Source organism: Orbicella franksi, chromosome 15, assembly GCF_964199315.1.
Source record: "Orbicella franksi chromosome 15, jaOrbFran1.1, whole genome shotgun sequence".
In the NCBI taxonomy this organism is placed as follows: Eukaryota; Metazoa; Cnidaria; class Anthozoa; order Scleractinia; family Merulinidae; genus Orbicella; species Orbicella franksi.
The window spans coordinates 7,127,682-7,148,694 of NC_138159.1; the positions used below are offsets into that span (position 1 = coordinate 7,127,682).

The window sequence follows — 21,013 nt, forward strand, 5'->3', positions numbered from 1 at the left end:
GGGGAATACAAGAGAATACAAGAGGTTCTTTTCAAAATTTCCGACCACTACCCCCATCATTTTTATATGGGAGACCCCCCTGGAATTCTGATTATCATTTAGGGGTTTTGTAAAAACTGCCTTCTTGAAAATGTTTAGCTAGGGAGTGCCTACAGATTCAGAGATTACACTCCAGAGTACTCAACCCACGGGATCATCAAAAATTCTAAAGGGGAGACGTGCCTCAAAGGACAAAACATATATTTAACAGAAAGTACACATGTACATGTACTGGCGGAGGGTCAGACAAATGAAAATACCTTTATGAGGGAGCATGGGTATGTTCGCAGTATTAACATATGAAAATAAGTCTTTTTCATATATACTAGTTAAAAGTACACAGACCTGTTTGATCAATCTCATACACTGTAAGATCCAGCAAGCTTGTTGTTAAAGGCGGTTATTTCTCACTTGGGTCAGTTTATGCACTAGGATGAACGAATTATTTTGGATTATATGTTCAAACTGCTAGGAATTACAAACCCTTTCAACTGATTCCTAGTACAGTCAGGCCTTGAGTACTGACAATTTATGCTAGTAAGCTTACTTAATTATCTCACTGCAGCTCCTCGAAAACAAGTCCATGTAGACACAACGTGCTCTCTACACCAAGTAGATAGAACTAACCGAGGGGAGATCTTGTAACTATTGTAAAAATGGCGGCAAGACTGCACGACCTGAAAACTTTCACCATAAGTTTTTTGTATTTGATCGGTCGACTTGTGGTGCTCTCTTAACACAAGCAGGTCATACTCCTGAAGGATGCCAACTCTTAGTTAATTGAAATGCTGAAACTGGATGGAGCATTTGCTCCAGTTTCGACGCAAAGGTTAGTTTTGTTTACATGTATGAGAATTAGATCGAAAAAGAGTTTACTCTCTGAGTGGCATTGGTAGCTAAAGCTGTTCTGTTGAAAAGATTACCCGCAGTTGCAGTTTTGATTTATCTAATTGAGTGATCATTGCTCGTTACCTAAAAGTGTAAAATCAGCATAGAGATCAGTACAGTGCGTCACCTGATCGACTGAAAGATGCCTGTATAAAGTAACGCACTGTAGTAACTGGTAATAATTTCACTGAGTGGACAGGAGCGCAATTTCAAGGAGTAATTTGTCGAGTGATTTTAAATCATCTATGTCAACTCTCTCAGATTATCCGGGAGTCTTCTGTACTGGTCACCAGATCTCCTGGATGAGGACACTCTTTTTAAAGGCTATTCTCAATATAGACATACTTGTCTTTATTTTTGGCCAATTTTTGGCAGTGCTGGGGGATATTTAACTTTTTTTTGTTTACGTTTATATTTGTCCGAGCTGTCCTCACTGATCACATTTAACTCAGAACTTCGTGAGACTGGATTTTGGATTTGGTTGTTGTTTCTTATGCACAATTTCCACTGCTGTGCTATTATTTATTTATTTTTAAATGCAGCTTGAAGTGCATGAATTTTGTTAGCTTCAAAATAATGTAAAATGAAATACATTAGATGTATGGACTGCTTATATGGAGGGGTTTAATACTTGGATCAAATATATACATGTAGCAAGCCTGCAAATAATTTTTGTCTGTAGGCAGGTCATTTGTCAGGACAAGGACAAGTTTTGACCTGACAAAAAGCCAGTCTGGTACGACAAAAAAAAATTGTTTGTTGTTAGAAATTAAAAAGAGACATTTGAGACATTTTGGTATTTCAGTGTAGACTCTTCGCCAAAATATTGGTTGTAAATTCGAATAGCTTAAAAGTCAACTGAGTGTAAAATCGCTACTACAGCAAGCACCAGCAAGGGGACCTGTACATTACTTCTGGTATTATTTTACCTGTTGAAAATTGATAAATTTACAAACGTTTATACCCCTAGTCACACAAGCGTTTCCAACGTAACAAGTTTCCCAAGAAGTCTAAGGAAAAATGGGAAACGCAATGAAACAATCCCCTGCATGGACATTCAGAGACTTGAAAATTGGCTGAAATGAATTCTTTGGCTTTTTCTGAAAGCAAGTTTCCTCTGGAAGTTTTTGGGGTCAATTGAATAAAAAATTTGCGTAATTATTTAAAATGAGGAATTGGAGGTGGTCGTGAGTATAAAGCATGACTAATCTGTACATTCACCAGGCTTTTCACAAAAACATTTCTGTGATACAGAAACTATATTTCAACCACACTGACAGACGTAAAAAAACTATAAGAGTTAAAAATTAAACTGATTTTTGATCATACGGACTAGAAAAACATTTGGTTACGTTTTAGAGGTTTTAAAGTTTTTGAAAGCGATTGCACTCAGATAAACGAAACGTGAGTATTTGGGCCGTGTATTCAATTTCCATAATAATTATTATAATCGGGTCAATGTATTACGACTGAAAATTAATTCCACAACACTTGGTAGCAACAAACAACGAGTAATTACATAAGACCTCAGTTTTTAGTAGTTTTTCAGATGAACGTAATTCAGACTAAATAGGGCTTCACGATCTTTCACAACGCCACCGCAAAATGCGTAAATTAACATGTAGGGATAGTGGTGCTGATGTTTGCAATTCGACATAATTATAACATTTGAGATGACGCACTGTGCCTGATAAAATTATTAGAATTGGAATAAAAACAAAACCGATAACAAAGCTTTTTTGCGTAGTATTGTGTGGCAGTATAACAAAATAACTTGTCCCATATTCGGCCACAAATTTCCAGTTAAAATATTTTTCATTTTAGCAGAAATGCCTGGTCAGAGTGTCCAACCAGGCTAAGCTTTTGCCTGTCAAAACCTCAAATTTACCGGACAGTTGTCCGATGACCGACTGTTATTTGCAGGCTTGTGTAGTAATTACCAAGGTTACCCAACCAGCAGTCATCCGCTTGGCAGTATTCTTATGCATTGTATAGAAATACATGTATAATTATATCATGACTTATCAGTGGGCTTACAGTACATGTAGTTTAATTATAGTTTGAGTTGTGTTATTGAAAGCATTTGTCAATCTTGTAAAGAAAGAAACTGAAACCTGGTTACCTTTGGAGTTAATCTCTTATTGTATCCTCAACTTTTCCTGCAACCACAACGATGGTGAAAGTGAGAGATCTGACTTTGCGAGAGCAAGCACCTGGCTCTACACAAGGAAAAATGTACAGAAACAATTGAACCTTGTTCACCTTTCTCTGCAGATGCAAGGCATTCATTTCTACATTTCATACATCTTATTAGATGTTTTGATATGTAGTATCGCTGTATAATCGTTATGAGTTGTGCTGTATTTTGACGAGCCTGTAAGGCAAATCAAAATACAAACAATGAGTAAAAATAAACAGTGATACTACATATCAAAACATCTAATAAGAGATTTATTATCCAACTGCTCTAGTCAATAAATTTGTCAGTGAAAGAGGGAGAGTGTGACAGTTTTGCATGCACTCATGACCTGTCTGGCAAACAGGTTTTCTACGGTACAATTAACTGTACAATATCGCTGTATATTTGTACTCGTTTCACATGATATTTGGACGGTATTCGTTGATGTTAGACAATAATCTGTTTTATTTTACATCATTAGGCCAGTAAAACTATGCCCGTTAGGGAACAGGAGGTGAAAAAAAAAAAACAACAACAACAACAACTGTGGAAATCTACCTTTAGAGTTGCACGCACATACAGTAACTGTTTTGTATGTAAAAGAGACACTTGGTTAAATTGTGACAATTTCTTCATTCATTTTGTTCACATAGTGGTACTGACTACTGCAGAGCAAGTGTTTCCCCTCCCACAAGGTTTGTTTCTGCTCAACTTTCAGGTGGACTGAAAGTGCTATACAAACACCTTGGAGACATGAAGAACTTAGCTCCTCATAAAAAACATGGTGAGATAAAAACAATCATAATCAATAGTGCTTTCCTAATGATACAACATGTAATTGCTGTAAAATTGTACTCTAGTGTAGCCTCATTTTTGTGACAATCCCTTTCATGCTCGCTGGATAAGAGAGAGAGAAATACAACCTTGTGGAAGCAAGTTGGAAGTGTAAAAGGATAGAGAAAGGGAGGAAGGGGAAATGAGAAGCACAGTAACATCTAGAAGCAAGCGAGAAAGAGACACAACATGTTGCGGCTCCCAACAGTCAAAGGATTCTTTTGCAAATTGGGCTGAAATGAGATGCAGAACTCTTATTTATACTTGCTTAGTAAGGGACTGGTGCAAACACTCCTACATGTACATGTAACTACAATTAATTGCTACATGTAGGAGCGTACTAACCGTGGAACACTGTTAATCTAGTCACTGACAGGCCACAAAACTCTGGTTGTATTAATTAACAGGTTGGCCGTATTATCAGCCTAGAGGGTTCTTTAAATAGTAAATAGCAAATAACTTCAGTACTGAGCTTTTGCTCCTGAAGGCAAGAATAAATTGACTGTGATATTGAGGTGATCATGTTATGGGTTCCCAATTCACTGTAAGGCAGGGTTCTTGTACTCTATTTGGGATGGAGTTTATTATGCTGTACAACTGCAGAAGTTGTCATGCCAGAATGAGTCATACTGCAAGTTGACTGTAGTTGCTTGGAATGTGCAGTTATGCCATTTGATATTTCTTTCGTTTTTTTCTTTTGTTTTTGTTTTTGTTTTCATATTACGAGGATCTCAGACAGATCCAGAGGGAAAATTCCAACCATGTTATCCAAGTATGTTGTCCTTAATACTAGAATAAACAAAAAATATCTGGGTCTATATCTTGGTTCACCCAAAAAAAGAACTTGTAAACATGAATGGCCAATATCCAGCCAATGATAATTAAATTAACTAAAGCCAATTCATGAATAGGCAATAATTTATTTTTCAGTACAGTTGTATGTACCTGAAACATTTCTTATGAAGTAAGTAAAGTATTAAGTAATTCTTCATTTAACGTGACTACTTTGCTCAGCTTAAAAGTTACTTTACAGGAAGCCCACTCTTAAAATACCATACATGCACATTAATTAATAAACAAGTAAACAAAAGAAAATGGAAACCAGTTAAAATGTAAGTACATAAAATTAAAAATAATTATTTACAATAATAGATATAAAAATATAACATTCTCAATAACATGACACTGCCTAAATATTAAATATTTAGTTTTTTTGGCTTTATGCAACATTTGTCGTTCTAAAGGCATTTTGTTTTCAATGGTCCATAAACTACATTGTGGCCACAACCTTAAGAATAAGTACATGAAGTAAGGTAAAGTCTGCATATGAGCCTAGTGGCCAATCAGGCCGACGCTTATCCCAGTTTCGATAGCATGAAGGAACTGGGAGTATTTCTACTCCCCCCTATAAACCTAGGTGGAGAGAGGCACTGTGAGAGTTAAGTGTCTTGCCCAAGAACACAACGTAGTGTCCCGGGCCAGGGCTTGAACCCAGACTGCTCAATCTGGAGATGAGAGCACTAACCATGAGGCCACCTCGCCTTCCACAAGTATAGTACATGACAACCAGTGTACATAATTGTATATGCTTTAATTATTGATGAACTCCAATATTAATTAGCTTCATTTTCATACCTAGCAATAGGAAGGAATTCATTTACTAAGGATTCATGACTGTGTAACTTGACTGAACAGTTGGACATACTCTTGCAACTATCTTAAGGTCCCAATAAAATAATGTATTTTTGATTCCAGACTGATAAAGACCTTACACTAGTATATTGCTCACTTCAATCTAGAATTGTAATGATTCTTTGAGCAGGTGAAATTGTTAATGGCTGCTTCTCACAAGTCGTACGTTGTATTTCTGTGTGGTTCTGTTAGTTCCTTTGCTTGCTGGAAGGTACAAATTTGTTCGAGTTATTGGACAAGGACAATCTTCAATCCTGGTTGCTGCAGAGGTGAGAAAATAATAAACAGCTTCATCCTTGTTTACTGTTCAACCTGTACATGTAGTATACAATACAATGTGAAAAAATTGTCCACATTTGATAATTGCTGAAAATTGTAAATTCATCAGGTACTGTGCATACATTATGTGCTCTGAGTTTTATCATAATAAATATTCTTTCTCTTTTTCAACTTGCAATACTTCAAGAACAAAACAGGTATTTAAGTGTCCTTTTGAAGCCTTTTACATGAAATTATTAAATTAATTTTGACCACCCAGAAATTTTCTAGTTTAAAAGCCCAGACCAGAAATCCTGTCAATATTACACCCTTGGGAAGAGCTATAAAAAAATGTCACTGATAACGGACAGTTTGCACAATCAAGTTCCTTTTACACAACATTGGTAAACAATAACTAATTAGTATTAACATCAGCAGCGACCACCCTATAGCATGATTTATTATTTTACAATTATATGGCTAGCTCTGTGAGCAGTAAACGGAATTCATCCTGCACTGTGATTGGCTACCTGAGCGGGCAATTCAAGATTGCACTGTCTTGCCTGCTCAGGATTTCCTGTTGTGTCCCACAAGCAAATAGTCTCCTTTTTCCATATTAATAATAAATCCTTTACTTGCCAAGCTTGTTCAGTCACGATGGCTGGATATTGGCTTCTTTTTTGCATGTTTTTGGACCTCAACTCCGTCTCAGTCCATAAACATGCAAAAATAAAGAACTTGGCCAATATCCAGCCATCTTGACCTCACGCTTGGTAAATAACCCTTTTATCTAATTGTAATTTCTAAGTTATAACATGTTTGGTTGTCTGTGTTATATTCTGCTTGTAGCTAAAATTTTTTTTTTTTTCTCACAAAGGATACTTTCCATCCTGATAAGAAGTCAGTTGCAGTGAAAATCATGCATCTGGATTATTCAAGACTTGGAGCTCAGGTATGTGTTATTTGACCAGTTTTTACATGTACACTTGCAAAGTTTACTTGACTTTGTACCATGCCATAGAGAATATGCAGCCAAACACAATGCGGGAAAGCAGTTGTATATTTAGCTCTTATTAACCGAGCTTAGTCAGTCTGTATGGGAGAATCTTGACTGAGGTTGTGAGTACAGACTGAATGCAGTGAGGTCTGTACACACGACCGAGGTCAAGATTCTCCCATACAGACTGACTAAGCCTGGTTAATAAGATGTTTATTATATGGCAAGCAAGAGAAATTTAATTTGTTTAGTGTAACTGGTTTGTACTAGCCGACATTTTGCTTGCAAACGGCGATGAGCTGAACTTAATTCTGCCGAAGTCTGCTCGTCCTCTTTACTTTTCTTTTCTTTTCTTATCAGACTTTTTGGCATTGCCATAAATAAATATTGTTAGAAGAAAATAGTCAACATTTTTGCATTAAAGTTTGCAACTTTTTCACAGCGAAACATTACCGGTCTAGATGCTGGTCTGGATGGGAAAATCTAGACTGCTATCAATATCAATTTCAGCTAATCAAATTCTTGAATTCAGTAGTTCCCAGTCCTTGTGAGACACAGCCATATAATAATCAGTGGTATTACACCCATACAGCTGTACCTTCCCATTTCATGCGTCGTATATGTCACATTGATTGTGTTGACCACTGTATTTTCCATTGCATGGTACATAAAGTAAAATTAAAACATAGTTATGCTATGCTCTCTCGTGGTATACCATGGAATATGAATTCTACTTGTCACTTGTACAATGTATTTTCTTGGTTTACACACTCATCTAAAGGCTTGTGTGTACACCAAGAAAATACATGTACAAGTGACTCATGGGATATTCTATGGTATGCGACTCAAAAACATTGCATACATGTAACTTAACTATGTACATGTATCTTCATAATTATTGTTATGAGAGCCAAATAGGTACGGTACTGCTCAAAAGTAAGTTACCACCTCTTGTCACATTGCGTAAGATGCATCTCGTTTGTTTTTTGTTGTTTCTCTCGAGATGCGTCTTGTCTCTCTCAAGAATCCCAGAATCATTAATTGTAGACCCTATTCATAAATGGCTGCTAATTTAAAATTCTTTTAAATTGGCAGCATGCATTTAAATGCGCCCAACAAACCTTGTTTGAGAGTAAAAGTTCTTTTGAATTACATGTATCAACTCAAAAACGAGGTTAGTTGGGCTAATTTTAACACTTACAAAAGAATTTCTAACTGGCAGCCATTTATGAATAGGGTCTATGGAATACATTACTCACAAAAAAGCTGGCTTACATGTCAAAGACAACTGCTCAATGTACACATACATGTACATGTAACCAAAAGTTTGAGCAAATGTGAGATACTGTATGGGACTCACTAGTAATCTCTTGGATTTCATGGACCACAGGACATTGTAGCAGTTTTGCGATTAGTCAGCAGTTTCCTTTAGCAGTAGCGTTTTATGAAACATAGGGACTATTCTCAGAGGCTGTTTCCCTTCCTCTGTTCCTCCTACTCTTTCCACTGTTTTAGCAGTGTGATGGGTGCCTGTTTTTCTCCCCTCCACATGGGGTTCATGACTGGGCTGCATGGATTTGCCAGCCATTGGAGCAGTCTCCACCTAGGAGTTGGCTGTCAATAGTGGATGGAACTGGATGTCTCATGCACCCAACCTTTATAGAGCTTTTTTTATGTTTGCATGTACCCATATTCAAACACCTTGTACATGTACATCCATTTCTTATACATGGTGTAGATGAATTTTCTTATGTGGCTTGAATAGTTTTCTACATGATAAATTAATTTTAACGGCAGTTTCAAAAATGCCTACATCACACATGTATTCATGCATCCATGATTTTGGTCAGTTGCCCATGAAAGCAGTCAAGAATAAAATGGTGTTAACAGGACAAGCAACCGTACTTAATATTTAACATGCACATACCAAAAATCTGCTCAAATGGATTAAATTTTCTTTTAATTTTCACCTTTTTTAACTGCAGGAGGCAGATTGCATTCAGCAGCTGAATAAGGCAGATATCCTTCATGTGTCCAGAACTGTCCAGTTGTTTGTAAGTCACAAATGTACGATATTTTTGTTCCAAAACCTTTCTTTTAAGTGCAGAGGACACAACAATGACAGGGAACAGAGTGTTTTACTCTAGAATAGATGGCATTGACAGCTTTGTAGGTAAAGGAATCCAAAACAATGGTGGCGAGTTTGAGAGTGGATTCATATCAGCCTCACTTTCAAGGTTCATGTCGTCTCAATCACATTACTTGCAAGTATATTGAGAGATGTGTTTTATGGCAGTGTGCACTGATACATGTATAGTGCATGAATTGTACAGAAAATTGTAATTTAATATTAATTAGTGGTTTGAATGCGGAATTGTGACGATAAAGGATGTGCTAAATTCTAAGGGAAAGTTTCTATCATATGAAGAGTTCAGCAACAAGTTTAACATCACCACAAATTATATGCATTACTTTCAGCTAATTTCAGCCACTCCATCTGAGTTGAAAAAGAGAGCAACTCAAACTTTTATACCTGCAGCTGATCTTTCTTCGACCTCCCCATCCATTCTTTCAAATCAAACTCTAATTAATCTGGCTGAAGCACGCTGCAAAAATTGTTAGCAATTGTTTAATAATCATACCCCTATTGTCCTGAGTGGTGTAAAAAAGTGGCAGAGTAAATTTCCTGAAAAATTTGGTGACTGGATTGGATGCTCTCAAGATATATATCGCCTCACTAAGGACAATAAACTTCGCCAATTTTATTTTCGTTTCTTACACAGAACAATTGTAACAAAGAAAGAACTTAAACTATATCATTTAGCCGAGGACAATAAATGTATATATTGCTTTAACGCGGATTCAATAGAACATACGTTTATTGATTGCAAGGAGTCTGTAAAACTTTATTCACAAATCATATCATGGTTCAATCATTCTCAAAGTACTGAGATAATACTTTCAAAAGAACAAATTGCTTTTCATGACACATGTCACGTGACTGATGTGCTGTCAGACCCTTTAAAACGCAAGCTAGATTTGCTCATCATCCTGGTCAAACAATATATCTATGCTTCTAAATATCTTCAGAAAGAATTGTCTGTAGATGAACTTGTAAATAAACTGACTGTTCAATGGAAACTAGAAAAATGTGCTTAAACGTAAAATCGCTTATCTAAAAAACACCACTTATGGGGTATTAAGTTGATTAATTAACAGAGTTATTACAATACAAGGTTAATGTAGTAAATCCAAAAATGCTCTCAATTAATATCAATAATGTAGTGTTAAAAAATTGTAATACTTAAAAGCTAATGCATAGACCCCCCCTTTTTTTTTTTTTTTTTTTGTATTTGTATATTTTTTTTCTTGTTCTGTGTAGTTACTTAGCTGTCATGTTTTCTTTTTCTTTTATGTATGAGAAAAGTTATTGAACATTGTAAAACTTCAACAGTGCATGTGAGTGTGATGTACGTGTGTTTTATTTACAAAAAAAATAATAATAATTAGAAATACTTGTCACTGACTGACAAACACCAAATATTTTGGACTTTCAGAATGTTTTCAGCTTTGAGGGTCACTATTGTTTGGTGTTTGAGTTGTTACGTCCAAGACCTCTCCATCAATACTTTGAGGTAAGAACTTCGCAAGCCTTTTTGTTTCAGGAACAGTTATAATGTTGCATAGTATTATAGTATCAATTATATATTATTGGAACATTGAGTGATCAAGACATTTTTGTGTTTTATTTTGCAGAAATGTCAGTTTAAAAGTGAGGTAATAAATTTGAGATTGCATGATTTAGAAAAAAAACTATAATAAATAATCTGTACATTACACATCTGTGTTATGTTAGTCATATTTCTGTAGGCTTGTTCGTCTCATTTCTAACTCAGAAATGTAATTACAACTTATACTTGCTCCAACTCATAGTGAAAACTCTTTCTATACTATTTGCTTGGAGCTTATCATGACAGTAAAGAAAGTCATTTCCAATAACCCAGGGCTTAAGTAGTTTTGCTGTTATGTTAGTGAATTCTGTCCTTCTCACTTGGGAAAATTTTTTGAGGGAATTCAAATTACGGATTGAACTAATGTAAGAGATGAAATGACACAATACTTCTCAGCTTGTCATAAATGTGATAAATTGTTTAATTCTGTTTTACCAATAGAAGGCAAAGTTGAAAGTGATCAGAAAAATAATGTTACAAGTGAGTATTATTTTACAATGTGAAGTGATAAACAGCAGTAAGATTAAGGGTACTTTTATTTTAATTACCCCCCTCCCCAATATAGGAGAAAGAAAAGACTGTACAGACCTTCACTCTCCAGAATGTTTTTGGCATTCCTTGAATACCTCCTTCTTTTGAGAACCTTTGGATCTATTGTAATACTGATTGTCAATTACATGTATCACTTTTACTGTATAAACACTAATGAAATACCAGGTGAGCTTGCTTCACACAGGAAAAAAATACACATTTTGCTTAATGTTACAGTACATATTTAATCACCCCTTTCACAGCAGAAGTGAAACATTTGGTTTGGTATTTCGTTTGTGTTTATACAGTACAGAGAACAGTATGGTGCCTTGGAGAAATGAAATTTCTCAATATTTCAATCATTTGCTGCGCTGACTCGTAAAATCTCTTATCTCGTGAAATCTCTTATCTCCGTGCTGCCATGTCATATTCTCAGATCTACTGTATAGGGTATTATTATTACCAACATGTACTGTATACAATATTCCTTGTATGTGTTGTGTACATACATGTATAGTTTTACATCTCAATAAGAAGATCCTCACGCAATTTAACACTACTATCTCTATGTGCATGTCGTATTTCAGCTTTTACAAGCCCTTGGATTCCTAAAAAGGTGAGTTATGCCGACATTGAAATAATATTATATACAATACTGACAACTGTTCAAGTTGGCAAGTGCAAGCTAATGTTCTCATTGGCCACAACTGAATGGCATGCACTTGCAGTTGTCAATGGACCTTTTTGGTGATACAGCATCCGTTTTGAATTCTATTGTTTCAAATAGTTTTAATTATGGGAGGCTCAGGGGGACAAATTAGTATTTATTTGCTCCCGTTATCATTCCATAATTATAGCTATTTACAACAATAGAATTCAACATGGTCCATTTAGACACCTGGCTCTATGCTGTTTATAGGCCAGAAAATTGTCTTTTTTGTGTTTTTGGTTCATAATTGAGTTACTTGAAATTGTTAGGGTTAGGTTTTGGCAGACTTTTTATCCCTGTTATTAAAATTATTGCCCTTTTGTCAGCAGAACATGTAGTTAACGTTTTGACTCTTCACTCTATATAAAATAGAGAACCTCAATCTACAAGTCCGCTGTACCTGGCAATGGAAATACAACTTGCACTAAAGCTAAATGTCAAACTTGCTTTCGTGTTAAAATGTGCTTAGCTTGCTTAGCTGCTTACGTTAATTTAGAACTCATCTAACTTACATGTACAATTGTACTCTTAATTTGACAGAGAGAATGTTATCCATGCTGACTTGAAACCAGAGAACATTCTTTTGGAAGAAGGTATTTTAAAGTAACCTTAACTTCAGAGTTTTCAATGTAATTATTACTTGGTAAGTAGTTTTTCATGTTATTAAGCATTAAGAAACAATGTTACATTTACACACCCTTTTGTTAAGGATATTGAGGCAAAGTTGTACCTGCACACTCTGAGACTGGAGGAATACATTTCATGCCTTCAGGTTGAAGACATTGATCTCACACCTACTCATGCCTACCAACCAACTTCCTGTGCCTTAAAGCTGTGAATCTTGAGCCATAAAAGCCTTCACTGACGCATTTTTATCTTTGTCTCTTTCAGGCGAGGAAATCAAGATAAAAGTCGTTGACTTTGGGAATGCAATACATTGGGTTCATAGAGAGGTACAGCAAATGTATATTATTGTCCACAGTTATTACTATTGCCATAAAGTTCTGGGCTGGGTTTTTTGAAAGGTGGATGAGGCTCTCCACCAGATAAATCACTATCCAATGGATAACGTGGTTTGTCTTGTTAACACTTATCCCCTAACGACAGTGATTTATCCAGTGGATAGGCGTTATCCAGCCTTTGAACAACTGGGGCCAGCAAGTAAACACTTGATCCCCAAAGCACCAACTTTCCTAAATTTAAGTGATAGCAACCTTAAGCATAAAAAATAATCACTACTATAGAGGAGCGCATAATTTGCTTATAATAATGTGCTCCAATGTACACTATGTTAATTTAACCTGCAATTAAGTACAGTCCTGAGGGAAACAATCTTGCTACCTGATTGTAGGTTATTAGGGGAGTCAGTGCAGTCTCATTATTTATCATATTTACCAAGCAGAATACTAATAATTATGCAATAATTATTAACACATAATTTGATGTTTTTAAGTCATGACTGTGTGATTTTAATATTTTTAACAGTTATTTAATTTCCATTTGTATTTCTTGATTTTCAGATCTCCCTGTATTATGATGAGTTTGAACTGCAAACATTACTTTACCGAGCTCCAGAGGTGACCAACTGACTTGCTGCTTACATGAAAGACATACTTGAACATTGTGAAATTTTTATAAATTGTACACATATTACATGTAGGTGACAGTCTGGGAAACCTTCATTTTAAGATGCAATTTGACATTTTTTTTCTAAAATATTGCCTAAGATTTTATTTGAAAAAATTCTGCTATTGAAGGGATATGAGGAAACAGAGGAGAGCATTCTGAAACTACATGTCTGGTAACTTGAGGTTTTATTCTTTACAGGTGATGTTTGGTGTTCCATTTGGCCCAGAAATTGACATCTGGTCTTTAGGGTGTATCCTGGCTGAGGTAAGTCTCAATTATCTTTCATTTTGTGTGGTAAATCAGCTGTAAATCAATGTAAGTGTACCAGACTTGACTGGGAATTGCTTAGACTCGATATCATTCTTTCTGAATTGCTTATGAACCAACAATTTCTTGAATTTTGAAATTTGAGAATGGATGTTTCATTTTGGATGTTTTATTTCTTTCATTGTAGTATAATAATGCATACAATATTAACGTCTATTACAAATGTATATGTTTAGCTGTGTGAGCAGGCAAGATGAATCAATAAGGAAGTGGTGTGAAATGTAATATGTATATCCAGTCACAGAGTGCAGGAGAAGAAACCAAAGGAGTTTATTATGGATTACTTTTGGCACTCAGTTAAAACCCGCTCTAAATTGTTAATACTAAAAAAAGCAAGCAAATTGTCCTCACAAGGATCCTTTCCTGACAAAGTCATTGTACATGTACTTTAATAAGACTACCCACATTTTATATGCTGTATACTTACTTGCCAATGTTCGTACTCTTAGGTATATGCAAGTCCTAATATAGCTTGCGAACAGACTCTAGTGTTATCTGCCTTTTCACTTTGGCATGCGAGCAAGTTTACGAATGACACGAGTTGCTGAATGAACGGCGAAGTCGGGGGGGGGGGGGGAGTTTGGTGGCTTACAAACTAGACACAAGCCTAGTGTCTAGTTTAGCCTACATCCTAGTCCTAATACTGACTTAATCTGGATCTGCTTTTCAGTTGTACATTGGGAAACCTTTATTTCTTGGAAGAAATAAAAATGAAATCTTGCAAGAGGTATGTGGCAGTTATGACAAGCACTTCCAAGAAAGCTTGCCTGAAGGCTATCAATTGGTGTTGCTAATATAAAACGCCAGTGATGTGAAATGAGATTCTTAGAAAGCAATTAACATAGGGAAAGGTTTATGTTCAAGCCTAGTGGCCCATGAGGCCAGCCCTTCTCACTGGTTTAAGCTGCATGGAGAGACGAGTCCTGAGTATTTCAACTTCTCCCAGAATGGGATGGTTCAGTAGTCCCATTGCAGTACTTGAAGAGAAGCATTATTTTGCTCAAGGTCTCAGCAGAGATATCCTAGCAGGGTCTCGTCCCAAAATACATGGTAGGCTCCTGCACCTCCCATGCAATAAACATGGGACAACAACAAAACAAAAATTGCCGATGGACAGTAGTTTCACGTCATTGCGTCCTGCTATGGTTGATGTTAATGTTTCTCTAATAAGGTTGACTTGATTATTGAGCAATTCAACCAGAATTTTCATGGAACCTTTTGATTTTGTTTCCATTTACCTTCATGCTGCTCATTTTCTGCAAAAAATCTTTTTGGCCTCGTTTTTGGCAGGTGACCTCAGTCTTTGGTCCCATACCTAGGAATCCATTCCAGACTGGCAAGTTTTTCCAAGAATTGTCAGAGTTTGTTGGCCACAATCCAGGTATGTTTAAGGTAGAACAGTTAAGGTTAAGGCTAGGTTAAATCGGTTTAAAAGCCAAGGTGACCTGCCGCCTGCCAAGCCAGGGTTTGACTCCAGTTGCTATTGCATGAAGTAACCAGGAACTTTATTCTAAGTCACTTTATGCAATAGAAATTGGAGTCAAACGCTGGCCTAGCAGGCGACTTGAGTATCTCTCTCCTAAATTGCATGTTACTCCATGACAGATTAGTCTCTCCACAACCTTTTTTTTTCTTTTATGAAAAGCAAGCCACCAAATTTCTTTCCTTTGTGAAAAGCGAGCGCGCAACACAGTAAGTGCGACTGTGGATTTTGTTTTGTTCGCGCCCTTGATAATCAGATGAAATGGAAGGTCTTGTGCGCAGGCTGCCGCAATTTAACCCGACGGCGTTTTTGTGAGGTTTCCCTCACAACTTTGACAGCACCTATATTTGATATAACTGAGTGGAGAGAGATACTGTGAGTGCAAAAACATGACACCATGATCCATGGCTAGTCCACGAACCTGGACAGCTGAATCTAGAGTTCAACACGGTAACCACCAGGACAGTGTGTCTATCTTTAAAGAAATACCCAAAGTTGTAGGTTTTGTGCTCAATCTGGAGAGTGTGTACTAAAACAATTAGACTACTTGCTCTCGTTTTCTATGAGAGAGAGTCAACTTGCCCACGCCTCGTTGACTATTCGCTCATAGAAATCTGGAGCTCATACAAAGTAATCTAATTGTTAAGTAGAAATACGATTTTTCACCAATCAGCACGCATGTTCTGGCACAGGTTACAAACTTTACCCGAAATTTTTCAATTTTGTCCTTCTAAATCAGTCTTGATACCTCACGCCTTCACCATCCTTGTTACCTGATTCATTGTTTGTCATTGCTTTTAGAAGTTCATCAGCTCGTCATTGTGACTAACCTGATGAAGAAACTTCACAACTCAAGGAATTACGCCTTTGCAAGTTTACTGGTCGGATTGCTGCAGTACAACCCAGGTAAGTTTATTGATATTAGCAAACATGCGCTATGCTCTGCAAAGACTTAGCACAAATGAAAGTCTTAGTCCGTGAAGATTAGAACTTTTCATTGAGATTTGCAGCTCTAGGGCAAATGTTCTTCCTACTGATCGAAGTGACCTAAAAATCACTGCAAAGACCATCTTCCACACGCAACTGCTTTGCACCTCTTGACTGGTGTCGTAAAGGGCAAGAGGTGAGGGAGACTGAGAGAAACTCGAGTGCACCGAGACAATTATGGGAAGGAACAAGAGGAGAGAGGAAGATCTGCCTTTGCTCTCTCCGCCATCTTGGAAACAGGACCTTTCAGTGGTGTCCTCTTTTCCCTCCTTCCCATAAACCCTCGCGCTTTTATAGAACTCTAAAGGAATGACTGGGTAAGAGTCAGCTTCAACCAGAACCACATGAAGTTGTTTTCTTCAGTATTTACAATTCGTTGATTTCGTATTGCAGGTAAACGACTTACACCTTGTCAAGCTGCTATGCATCCATTCTTGGCTCCTGAGTTTCCAAGTGCTTATCTGTTGCCATGGCAAGGAGACAAAATCTCAGGTAAAATTACTGTAGGTATTTTTTTTAGATTTCATTGCAAGAAGACAATAAAGGGAAACTATGGGTAAAGAGTTATATTAGCCACTGTAGCGAGTTTGCAAAGCTAATGTTTCGAAATCAATGTTTTCAATCTTTGATGCACTACAGTAAAAACCCCCACCTAAGAACCTAGTGGTTAAGAACCTGCTGGCAGAAATTTACCATTTCAATACCCAAAAATATAAGAAACTGTTTACCCAAGTGATAGACAGTTTAACCAAGGAGTGCTACTTTGAGATTGCAAATGTATATTACAAGAAAATACATTATTCAGTTGTGAATAAATACCGTAAATTTAAGGACAAAACCAAAGTTGACGTATTTTTCTGATAATCAAGAACTATATCTCCTTCAAAGAAATTAAGAACCTAATTAAAATTACTAAAAGAACCTACTTAGCCTAAATTGCTAGTAACTACCCCAAAATACGTACAAGAACCTATTTTGTCAGACTTCAAAAAACACAGGTTCTTGCATGTGGGTTTCTACTGTAATTAAAAATAAAACACCCAAGCGGGGAAAGCACAACTGGCTTTTTAAACAGTAACTGTTTTACAAATTTCCATTGTTGAACTCATCTAATTTGTGAACACGGTAAAGTGAAACAAAACATTTTGAAGAGACTGGAGAAATGACCGTTCCTTTTATGGGCATTTTAAATTCAACTGCTTAACGTTTAAGCAAACTCTTTTGTTTTAGATGCAGCTGGCGCCGGCTACACAGATATCTTGCTCACTACTGCCCAATATGTTTCCAAGCCTCGTGTAGACGAGGAGATAGAAAGACAACAGTTTTCTGGAGCTGAACTATTGAAGATGGGAACAACCGTGCTTTACAGTAGTCGGAAAATTTCATCTCCTTTGCTAGCAAAGAAAACAAAGGAGAATGGCTTGGAGAACGTCTCCCAAGCAACAAGTGTGAATTCTGCAAGTATGCGGATAGACAATTCCAGATATGCAATGGAAGGACCCCATACAACGAACATATCTACACCAACCTACCCTCGGAATGAAAGATCTGTTACTCAGAAAGACAGGATATGTGTCGGTAATGTAGAGAAGAAGGAAAGAGAACCCTCTGTCATCGTCGGGTCTGCTTCCCCAACTCACGCAAATTCTGTACTTGGAAATTCAAACAATAATTCGTTAAAATTAGAAAGCAAAGATCCGCCAGATCTGCTGAAGGTTACACAAAAAAGTGCATCGGTTTCTTGCTGCAACGAAGTTGAGCGATCTTTAGGGAAATCAAAGAGCTGCCTTCCTGATAACTCCAAACGGGATGGGGATATGATACCGGACAAGTGTGTTGAGCACAGTGTGAGAAGTCATGTTACGCCAGAAAAACTCAATAGAATTCCCTCGCGGTGGAAAAGCAACATCTTAAATACAAAGAGAGCAGAGAATGATGATAGATTTACTCACACTGCGACTTCTACGACAACGGGATTCGATTTTGACAGTAGTTCATCCGGTGATGAGACGAATTCTTCAGCGAGGACTCGTGTCTATCACAGAAAAACAAACTCCAGAAAACAACAAAGCGATTTGCCTCCAGAAAATAAAATACGTAAATTTTGCCACGATACTGCTGGCCAGAGTGAAGAAAAGGCAAGTAAATTTGGACACCAGGAACATCGTTGTCAGTTGGTGAATACCCCTGTTGTGGGTAAAGGTCTCAGCTCGCAAAGGAAAGAGAAAAAGGTTCGTGTGACCCGGCACCCATAAATTTCTTTAAACACGTCCATAAAGAGTTAATATTCAGAAGATGGCTATTTTGATAGCAGAGGCCCATTGTATTGTGATTTCACCGTCAAAGAAATTAAAAGGAAACACTTTGTGATCGACATGTCCAGTTCTGCAATATCTGTTCAGACCTCCTATGGGACATTTGCTTGCTTGATTGATTGCTTATTTGATCGATTGACTGAACGACTGATTGATCGACTCGCCGAGTGATCAAGCAAGCAAGCGAGCGAGCGAGCAAGCAAGCAAGCAAGCAAGCAAGCAAGCAAGCAATCAATCAATCAATCAATCAATCAATCAATCAATCAGTCAGTCAGTCAGTCAGTCAATCAATCAATCAATCAATCAATTAACTGTTTAATAAGAGGACTGCGCAGAAGGTGATATCAAGAACCAATTCACGTCTCTGGTCCTCAAGCCGCCCTTAGCTCCACATTTTTGTCCTCATTGGACGCCGTGTACTGTGGTAATAGGCTGTGCAATTTCAATTCCTAAATCCACCGAAAAGCTTTTTTTGGTAAACCTTAGTTTGATTAATTTTGTTTTGTCTTGATTTCTCTAACAACATTAGATGTGTCAGGGACCATTACAGCAGGACTCGGAAAGAGCTGGAGTCTCACGTGGGAAATGCCAAGATGATGTGAGAGTTTTTCTTTACACTCCAAAGCTAGAAATACAGTGAAAACCCGCAGCTAAGTACCTAGTAATTTAACAACCTACAGGCTGAAATTTGGCATGTAAATACCCAAAAATATAAAAACCTGTTCAATCTGACCTCGAAAATTCTAACTCTCCTTCCTCGCATGCATACATTTCCTTTAAAGAAGTTCTGAGAATTTGATAGCACATCAAGACGATATTCCTTTGTTGATAATCTTGCTTATTCTCGTCACCTGTACTCATTACAATATGCACAAGTTAAATGCAGAAGTGTTACCTTCCCGGTCAGCGGTGTTTCAGTATGCGCATGCGTCAGGATTCCACGTGTTCTTGGACTAAAGGGCGTTATAGTGGGTTTGCGTTTAGTCAGCGTTTTCTTGAGCATTAGCGTTTTTTTGAGCGTGGAGACTCTTCTCAGAGGCTGATTCCCTCCCCTGTCCCTCCCTGTCTTTCCACTCTTTTATCAGTGTGATGGGTGCCTGGTTTTCTTCCTTCCGTTTGGGAGCTAATGGCTGGGTTGCCAGGATTTGCCAACCATAGCTAGCCGTGGGAGCGGTCTCCATCTAGCAGCTGGCTGCCGATTATGGAAACTCGGGGATGTCTCAAGCACCCAACTTAAACTTTGCGAGGCAGTTGTTAATTGATTGTTTAAGGAGAAATAAGATTTGGATCATTATTCTGAGCTAGAGTTCTCAGTGTTTTTTTTTCCTACATCCAAGTCACTGTTGCAAGCCAGCCAGTTCTCTGGTAAAACCAAAAGGCTATTCGAGGTGTGAGGTGAATGGGGAGATTTGTCCCACCCCTCCTCAATCGCTAAGGTTTGACTTACAAAACTGGAGTAAAAATTATAGGTCAGCTGAGATCTAAGCTTCTGTTCTTCACCAGACTGGCATCTCAAAAGCCCTGCATGAAGTTGTTTCACTGACCTAACACTTGAATTGTTTCTAATCAGCTTGTTGTTGTTTTTTATTTTTCAGGAGGTCATGTTACTCTAACATTCTGTACAAGACATAAACTGTACATATATATCTTTTTATTTGTGAAGAATAAAAATGAAAGATATCTTTAATAATTATTCTTGAAATTTACACTGAGTGTAAAAAGGTTATTGTTTTGTTGAGCTTTTGTTTTTTGTTTTTTGTTTGTTTGTTTGTTTGTTTGTTTTACATTTGCGAATGATATGGATCACGCTAAATGTGACAAACTCGTGAACAAAAACATAATTCTGCCGAACAGGGTTCCTGGAATGTCGAAAGAGCACTCGTCAAGATCAATCCTGTGTAATGGACCTTTTTACATATGTCACGCTTTTCTGATTTTTTTTTTTTCATTCAAACAAAAAATGAGCCTCGCCGCTCATTAGGACCCGTTGCAAAGTCCCGAAAATATGGGTCCTTGGAAACTATGGGAACTTCTCAGTTTTTACAAAGTAATGTATGCCATGGGGCAAGCATCGACTCCTGGCATACATTTCTTTCAAAAAATTGGCAAGCTTAGGGTCCCATCACCCGACTTCCATGTCTTTGCAACCGATGTTTGTGAAACCCCGCTTATTTGTTTACTTTGGCACGATAAATTTGATGTGTGGAAGTGGTTCTCTGTTTATATGCAAGACACGAAAAATTATTCATATTGCGTAACATCGGTCCATTTTCAGGATCTTTAAAAATCCACGGCGGTCATGCGCAAGGACCCTTTGCATTAATGGCGCTGACATTTGAATAACAACACTTATACATCCTAAGCCTCACATTCATGTCAAAAATCCTTTTTTTGGAAACATGAGTGGGAGGCTA

The 21,013-nt window shown here is 37.2% G+C and overlaps 2 protein-coding genes across 2 annotated transcripts in view; one reads left to right on the forward strand and one right to left on the reverse strand.

Annotated features, from left to right (window-relative positions):
* LOC145469182 (uncharacterized) overlaps positions 1-21,013 on the reverse strand; it is a 190,392-nt gene that overhangs the window by 140,570 nt on the left and 28,809 nt on the right. The gene's annotated exons all lie outside the window — the stretch shown is intronic.
* LOC145469709 (uncharacterized) lies at positions 706-20,266 on the forward strand. The gene is made up of 21 exons (XM_081453492.1): positions 706-868; positions 3,760-3,890; positions 4,668-4,712; positions 5,825-5,901; positions 6,768-6,842; positions 8,873-8,941; positions 10,445-10,522; positions 10,644-10,664; positions 11,060-11,098; positions 11,737-11,765; positions 12,399-12,451; positions 12,750-12,811; positions 13,379-13,435; positions 13,686-13,751; positions 14,485-14,541; positions 15,105-15,195; positions 16,099-16,203; positions 16,678-16,776; positions 17,515-18,515; positions 19,129-19,197; positions 20,195-20,266. Exons 1-21 carry the CDS (start codon positions 825-827, stop codon positions 20,210-20,212), a joined length of 2,286 nt encoding a protein of 761 aa, XP_081309618.1. The 5' UTR covers positions 706-824; the 3' UTR covers positions 20,213-20,266.

Bases quoted from the DNA above. Each gene is read 5' to 3' on its own strand.
- LOC145469709 (XM_081453492.1), top strand. From the start codon at position 825: ATGCTGAAACTGGATGGAGCATTTGCTCCAGTTTCGACGCAAAG. The intron at 8,942-10,444 runs GTAAGTCACAAA...TTGGACTTTCAG, and splicing joins CCAGAACTGTCCAGTTGTTT to AATGTTTTCAGCTTTGAGGG. The intron at 12,812-13,378 runs GTACAGCAAATG...CTTGATTTTCAG, and splicing joins TACATTGGGTTCATAGAGAG to ATCTCCCTGTATTATGATGA.